Below are 8721 nucleotides of genomic sequence, written 5' to 3'. Positions count from 1 at the left end.
GAATTAAGTTAGAGAAATTCCAGTGAACACCAGGAATAAGTTACTGATTGGTACTCATCTCTCGTATTATACGGCATGTGGTCCTCGACATAGTGAATTCTTTCAAAGTGTTTACGATTTTACGCCAAGTGGCCAGTAACTAGTAGAACAAATGGCAGTGAAAGCATTAGTCTGATGAAGGTTCTTCCTAGTGATTACTGAAAGCATCTCAGAGTTTTGGGCTGACTCCTCCATAAAAAAACTGTGTCAGTTAGACAAAGAAACGAACTGACTAAAAGTAATTACTCGTTACTGCAGCAGATCAGTCCTGCCAACTCCACAATATCTAACGAACAGACCCCCACCAAAACCTCGGAGACATCCTCCCTCTCATTTAGACTATGAATGCTAACAGACAAGTTAACCCATACTGTCATTAATGTCCTGATTGCATCACACAAGTAACATTGGAGGGGGGGGGGGAGCTGTAGGGGAAATGGTATAAATATGAAATGTGTTCATGCTCTGAAATGAGAATGCAATGGATATTACTGTCTGGTGTGAAATTGGACTTTTTTAATTTCACAAAACTGTGGACATATCACTCTGATCTGAAACAAAAATGGATACATGATACCATTAACATAAATACCATATCCATTTTCTGGTAATACATTTGAAATTCATGTTTTAGGATAAGCTATATTCGGTAGAACTTCTTGCAATCGTGCTGTTTAATTTCTCTAATTTACGTCTAAAACCAGTTCAAACAATACACCAAAACAGAGCAAAATAATTACTCCACAAGAACAACTTGCAATAAAACCATGTTTAAGAATACAAGGGGCAGTCAAATGAAAACGAGAGATGGAAACAAAAGGTAAGTAAATTGTTTATTATTTCAAAAGTAATCACCATAACAATACAATGTCATCAAAATGACCTCGGCAACATGTAGGCGGGTGTTATCCTGCAACAGAATGATGCTGTCTGTCAACATTCGTGTGTGTTTGGACTTATGGTGTGCTCGAGTTTTTGCAACGTGTCCACATAAAGGCTGTGCTTTAGTTGTGGCACTGTGTTCCAGACAGTTAATGGGCAACAGGCCCTTGCAGTTCCAGAAATAGATTATCACGACTTTCCTGGCGCTGGCATGCCCATTTTGACTATGCTGCAAAAGTTACACTGGGAAGTCCTCACATGCCCTCAGTACAGTGCCGATCTCTTCCCATGTGATGTCACTATTTTTGGAGCCTCGAGGAAAGACATCCCTAGCTGTCGATTTGCTTTGTCGAAGAGATGCACACTGGGGTACAATCGTCGTTCTGTAGGCAACGACAAACATTTTCACAGTGGGATAAACATATTAATATTTATGGTGACCAGCCAGCTAACTCGTTTTCATTTGACTGCCCCTTACAAAATACTCTAGTGGATATAATATGTTCATGTTTTATAACTTTTATTCCTTGCCAAATATATGTAATTTGAATGATGTGTTGATTATGGTTAAGCTTTGCGTCAACATTTACTTCACGTTTTAAGTCATTGTATTTGAGCACAGCAAAAGACCTTCAGTAAGGTAAAGAAAGATGCACGGCTTACCTGGCAAGAGCATTGCATGCGAAGGGTAAGGTTGCTGGTTTCAACCTCTGTCCAGCACACAGTTTTATTATCTGCACCTATTTACATCATACAATTTCATGTTCATTACTTCTTTGAACAAATCTTACTATCTTTTGGAAAATAAAGGAAATTATTATATAATTATGCCATAAGAATGAGTGCCATAAAGGAACTTTAATAATTTTTTTCCTCGGAGACAAAAATGCATTATTACAATTATTTACATCTTTATGGCACTTCAACAAACTACATGCAGAATAGTGAAAGACATCTTGCTGAGATACAAAATAAATATCACTAATGATGGCTGAAACTTAACGAGAATTTTAAGAAAGGTTTAATACAAAAATTCTTTTCCAACGGTGGATACTTCTTCAAAGGACTTGTATATATAATAAGTTGAAACACAGACACACGGTAAAGGAAACTTCTTTACAACGAGCATTCAGCTTAATAGTAACCTAAGGCTCCATAAACCTAAAGGCAGTAGACAAATTAAGTGCACGAATATTAGACTCTGAAAAACATTTTTTGCTAGGTTTAAATAGTCATTTTTTCTAGAATACTTGTGGAGATTTGTTTACGCAGTCACAGTAAGTCGTCTTTAGTGTAATAATGTTCTAAGCTCTTTAAACTGTTTTCAGTTGCCATTTTGATTTTACCTATGGTAACAATGACTATTTTCTATCTGCTGCCAATCCATATAATTATTGATTAAACAGAAAATACATGATTATCTACAAATTTTTGAATTTATATTGCAATATTAGGTCTCTTTTACAGAAAGCTCTCATGCATACCTAGGACTACTAGAAGAAAGAATATTTCTGAGAAAAATTTTAGCCACAGCCTCTGGGTAGTTTCCAGACTTAAACTTTCACTCTGCAGTCGAGATTCGTTTAGAGAATGGCTTCTCCATGACGTACTTTTACTCAGGAGTGCCACACCAGCAAGGTATGCAGGAGATCTTGTGTGAAGTTTAGATGACAGGGGGAGGTACTGGTTGAAGTAAAGCTCTGACACAAAGTTGTGGGTCACGACTAGATAACCCAAGTCGCTACAATCACTGTCCAGTAAGACTGGAAATAACAAACAAACAAACAACAAACAACACACACACACACACACACACACACACACACACACACACACGCTGAAAAATTCATTTCACAAATGAATGTACATTAATCCATACACATATATATGTTAATACACACACGCGTTGGCATCACAGGGCAGGAAAGTTGGTGGAACAGTAGTTCATTTAAACTGTTGTACGCTATAAATTTTTACTTGCGGCATACGCGGTTGGACGAACTCACGGACAAAGTCAACCACGTGTTCACTGATGTGCACAGTCTGCAAGTTAGCCAGATGGGACAGTTCACAATAGGCATCCAAGTCCATTCCGAACGTGTAGAACAGTGACAAAGTGCGAAGCTGGGTGCAGTGCCGGAGGAACGCCAAGTGGGCGACGTCCTCCGTGTGGGACAGCGACAGCGTCTCCAGTCGCGACAGTGACGGCATCACACCGGAGAGGACGTCCGCGTCGACCTGGCACCTCGTCAGGTCCAGGGCCTCGAGTCTCGTCAGGTGACGTAGATTCGACAGCTCCGACGTGCCGGGCCAGTGCGAGAACTCCAGGCAGAGACGACGCAGTTGCGGGCAGTGGCGCAGGAAGCCCAGGTGCGGCAGATCGCTACCTACGAGGTCCAGCTCCTCGAGCAGCGGCAGACGCGGCAGAACTACGGCCAGCTCGTACGCGTTCGCGGCACTGCCGGCCAGGTAGAGCGAGCGGACGCCGGCGGGCAGGTGCCGCAGGCCCGTCAGCAGCGTGTCCGGCGGCGAGGCCTCGACGCGGAGCTCCCGCAACCGGCCGCAGTGCCGCAGGAAGGACACGTCCGAGATGAGGTCGCAGCACTCCAGCTGCAACGACACGAGGGACTTCAGACCCGTCGCGGCCACCTCCACGTCGCCTCCCGCCACGCAACAGTCTCGCAACCGCAGCCTCTGCAGGTTCCCCAGGTGCCGGAGATTCGCGTACGCGGCCGACGGCAGGTCGGCACAACCTTTCAATTCCAGTTCCTCCAGCGTATCCGAGCAGTGCCTCAAAAACGCCAGTTCTTCTAGGCCGGGGCACTCTATTTCCAGCGTCCGCAACCGGCCGATCCCCTCCGACGCGTCCAGATAGTCTGCCGACAAGAACTCTGCATAGACGCACAGGTCTGTGAGATTCGGGCACAGCTCGAGGGCCGTGCCGACTGCGTAATCCGCACTAGAGCTGGACGAGGCGCAGCAACACACTTCCCGGTCACGTTTTCGGGCAAAAGCGTCTAGTGTCGGTATCGCTTTGAAGATCCGCAATTTCTGGAGAGCTGCAAAATCTATAATCGAACGAGAAGAGAAGATGCTTTCTGCTATGTCGAGTTTAGTCGACAAATACGTGCACCTCAGTCTATGACCGTCCTCTGCAGATGCTATGTCAGAAATGTCCGTCACTAACAGGACCAGGCGGGGGTAGAAAATGTCGATAACAAACTCGGCTGCCGCCTTGACGATGACTTCCTGCAATAGCGGCAGGGCGCGCAAGATGGCGGATGTCTCGAAGGATTCCTTTGGACTTCTGTTGCTGACGTACCTCTTGCCCTTCCACAGGTGAGTAAAGCCCGACACGATTTCGTGCCACTGCTTGCTCACGGCAGCACAGTGTGCCAAGTCGGGGATCGGCAAGTAGCAAAAGATGGAAAACATTACGTCGTACGGCAGATTGTGGATACCGGCAGAAGGAGTCGACGCCATTTCTGTGAACAGACATAAATTTATTAGTTATTCATCAGAGTAAGCTTCCCTACAGAATATAAGGATGGTTTTTCACTTACGTTACTTGCACGTATAATATATACAAATATAAATAATGCATTAAGACAATTTTGTGGTCTTCGATCAGACGAATAGTTTGCTGCAGCTCTCTGTGCTAGTCTATTCTGTGCAAGTCCTAGAATCTCTACTGCGTGCCTGAGATGACCCTGAAACCCACTTCACTTTGTACAACTGAGGAAATAAATAGTTCCTCGATCTGCACCCCAGCTTCGAAGCTGACAAAAAGCACTTGTGCCAGTTTTTTACTGTTTTGTCTCATTATTTTAGTTGTGAAGCCACAGCCGATGTGAGCTGAGAAGCGATCAGTCGTGTGTGCGTGGTGGGTGCTGGTACGTCCACAAGAACGGCAGACAGTGGCCGAGATAAGAAATTCATTTAGAAATTACCTTGGCAAGGCCCCACCGACCAAAACTACCCTGCTTTTGTTTCAGGCAGTGACACACATGTGCTGCATTGTGGATGTGAGGAACCACAAGGGAACATACTGCTGCTGCTGCTCATTTGAGTTATACGTCTCCAGTGAAAACCATTTGAAAAAGGGCACATAACAAAACACCACAGTCGGACAACAAATAACTCTCTCTCTCTCTCTCTCTCTCTCTCTCTCTCTCTCTCTCTCTCTCTCACTCACTCATTCATTCACTCACTCACACGAAAATCAAGAAACTGGACTATTTAATTTAAACCAATGTTAGTGAATGGGTCACCTGACATCATCATGCAGCAGTGAATCACAGCCTGTCACGTTTTGTTGACACAATTTCCAAATGCAGTGTCTCTCTCACAAGTATTATTGTATGACAAACTAGTCATATACTGCAGTACACACATTAGGAATGCCTTTTTATAGAGCACAAAAATCTCTTATGTTCAAAAGTTTGAAAAATATGAGACTTAACAGAGGATTGCTCAGTAGGGAGGATGCAGCATTTTATCTCAGACAGTGTATCGACGGATGTGTAAGTCACTTCAGGTGTGCCCCACGGAAGTGTGTCGGAGCCTTCGGTACTGGACCTATTCTCGTTCTTACCCCATCTCGACGATTTTAAAGTTCGGTTCCAAAATTGCAATGACTGCTGATGACAGAATTATACTAATCTATGATTCAAACAAAACCTTACCAGACACAGCTCAGATGAACAAGACTACAACTAATTCAGAGTCTGTAGTGGAACAGACTCATTACATGAGTTAAAACAAGCAAATCTGACCCTGTTAGTGGCAGAAGTGGAAAGTAACAGTCATACACTGAGTGAATAAAACTGTCTAAAATTGTGTGTCGGATAACAAGTTAAAATGGAGTCAACAGACATATGAACTAAACAACAGACACAACTCTCTTTTTACATGTTATTGTGTTTACATAAAGACATGAGTGTAGGTTTATTTTCATAGTTTTCACTCACTGTTGTTTTTCTGGGACAGTGCACCTAAAGTAAATGAAGTGTCAATTCAGCAGCAGTGAGCATAAACAGTATTGTTAAACATAATTAACCATATATCTTGCAGTCACCTTTTTTAGGTTATTAGAATTCCCACACTAACTTCCTAATACATCTTTTGTTTAATGGTTTTTTATGACAACATTAAAAAAGCACATTCAATTAAACTGTGATGTCCTTAATCAGAACACAAGATGTTCATAAATTTACAAAAGTACACTTTAATTGTGAAAATGTTGAAATGTTTGATATGGCACTGAATACAGAATACCTTCAAGTTTTACTCCCAGCCAACACTGTATAGTTCCCAACGTCCCCCTAAGCGGGACCTGCGAATGAGTTATTCCAACTGGTTTCGTGAATCCAAATGTACTACTATAGTTTAGAGACAATTTAGGATTAAATATCACAAGCTGCCACCTTAAAGACAAACTGTTGTTACTCGGTACCATTCTTTCACTGAAACTGGCTGTGCATCACATAGGATGCCGGGTCAGGGTCGGCGAGCAGCCTAACACAGCAATTTAACAAGTTTGGCACTCTCACTTTCATAGTCAGGGTAAATGAACGACAAGTGCCAGCATTGGAATTTAAACGCCTTCTGTTACAGTGTGGATGTAAGACTTGCCAAACTTGTTCAATTGCTGCATCAGACTGCTGGTCGACTCTGACATGGCATCCAATGTGATAAACAGCCAGTTTTGGTGAAAAGATTGTGGCAATGAATAACAGTTTGTATTTGAGTTCATGGATTGTGATATTTTGTTCTGAATTGTCTCACCTGTAGAAGATCTGGATTCGTGAAATCATAAAGGCTGCGCGCGTGTGCAACACCCCCCCCCCCCTCCTCCCACATGCGCACACACGAGCGCGCGCACACACACACACACACACACACACACACACACACACTCTACACCTTTATATGACTCTGTGATGGCTGTCAGAATAACTCATTCGCACATGTCACCCAGTGGGACATTGGGAATGTCAAGAACTAGCAGTGTTAGGTGGAAATATGTTGTTGCGGTCTTCAGTCCTGAGACTGGTTTGATGCAGCTCTCCATGCTACTCTATCCTGTGCAAGCTGCTTCAACTCCCAGTACCTACTGCAACCTACATCCTTCTGAATCTGTTTAGTGTATTCACCTCTTGGTCTCCCTCTACGATTTTTACCCTCCAAATTTGTGAGCCCTTGATGTCTCAGAACATGTCCTACCAACCGATCACTTCTTCTAGTCAAGTTGTGCCACAAATTTCTCTTCTCTCCAATCCTATTCAATACCTCCTCATTAGTTATGTGATCTACCCATCTAAGCTTCAGCATTCTTCTGTACCACCACATTTCGAAAGCTTCTATTCTCTTCTTGTCCAAACAATTTATCGTCCATGTTTTACTTCCATACATGGCCACACTCCATACAAATGCTTTCAGAAACGACTTCCTGACACATCTATACTCTATGTTAACAAATTTCTCTTCTTCAGAAATGCTTTCCGCTTTTGTTGATGTTCATGTTATATCCCCCTCTCAAGACACTGTCCATTCCGTTCAACTGCTCTTCCAAGTCCTTTGCCGTGTCTGACAGAATTACAATGTCGTCAGCAAACCTCAAAGTTTTATTTCTTCTCCATGGATTTTAATACCTACTTCGAATTTTTCTTTTGTTTCCTTTACTGCTTGCTCAATATAAAGATTGAATAGCATCGGGAACAGGCTACAACCCTGTCTCACTCCCTTCCCAACCACTGCTTCCCTTTCATGTTCCTCTACTCTTATAACTGCCATCTGGTTTCTGTACAAATTGTAAGTAGCCTTTCGCTCCCTACATTTTACCCCTGCCACCCTCAGAATTTGAAAGAGAATATTCCAGTCAACATTGTCAGAAGCTTTCTCTAAGTCTACAAATGCTAGAAACGTAGGTTTGTCTTTCCTTAATCTATTTTCTACGATAAGTCGTAGGGTCAGTATTGCCTCACGTGTTCCAACATTTCTACGGAATCCAAACTGATCTTCCCCGAGGTCGGCTTCTACCAGTTTTTCCATTCGTCTGTAAAGAATTCGTGTTAGTATTTTGCAGCCGTGGCTTATTAAACTGATAGTTCGGCAATTTTCACATCTGGCAACACCTGCTTTCTTTGGGATTGGAATTATTATATTCTTCTTGACGTCTGAGGGTATTTTGCCTGTTTCATACATCTTGCTCAGTAGATGGTAGAGTTTTGTTAGGCCTGGCTCTCCCAAGGCTACCAGTAGTTCTAATGGGATGTTGTCTACTCCTGGGGCCTTGCTTCGACTTAGGTCTTTCAGTGCTCTGTCAAACTCTTCACGCAGTATCATACCTCCTACTTCAGCTTCATCTACATTCTCTTCCATTTCTATAATTCTATATTATATAACTTGAAGATATACTGCTTTCAGTGCTGTATCAAACATTTCTCTAAATTATTTATCCATTCCACAATTACAGGTTACTTATATACGACTAATTTATAAATACATCTAAAAACAAAGATTCTGTAACTTACCAAACGAAAGCGTTGGTACATTGATAGAGACAATAACAAACACAAACACACACACAAATTTCAAGCTTTCGCAACCCACGGTGGCTTCATCAGGAAAGAGGGAAGGAGAGGGAAAGACGAAAGGATGTGGGTTTTAAGGGAGAGGGTAAGGAGTCATTCCAATCCTGGGAGCAGAAAGACTTACCTCGGGGGGAAAAAGGGACAGGTATACACTCGCGCGCGCACACACACACACACACACACACACACACACACACACACAGAT

General features: G+C 42.9%; 1 protein-coding gene across 1 annotated transcript in view; it reads right to left on the bottom strand.

Moving 5' to 3' along the window:
* Positions 1–561: 561 nt before the first annotated feature.
* The window catches only part of LOC126212748 (uncharacterized), a 33894-nt gene continuing 25734 nt past the window's right edge, over positions 562–8721 (bottom strand). The window contains exons 2-3 of the mRNA XM_049940156.1: positions 2928–4406; positions 562–590 (exon numbers count right to left, since the gene is read on the bottom strand). Of these exons, the coding sequence (XP_049796113.1) occupies positions 562–590; positions 2928–4406 (1508 nt within the window). The remainder of the gene's footprint in view (positions 591–2927; positions 4407–8721) is intronic.

This window comes from Schistocerca nitens, chromosome 11 (assembly GCF_023898315.1).
Source record: "Schistocerca nitens isolate TAMUIC-IGC-003100 chromosome 11, iqSchNite1.1, whole genome shotgun sequence".
Taxonomy (NCBI): Eukaryota; Metazoa; Arthropoda; class Insecta; order Orthoptera; family Acrididae; genus Schistocerca; species Schistocerca nitens.
This window is presented reverse-complemented; position numbering and strand designations above follow the sequence as displayed.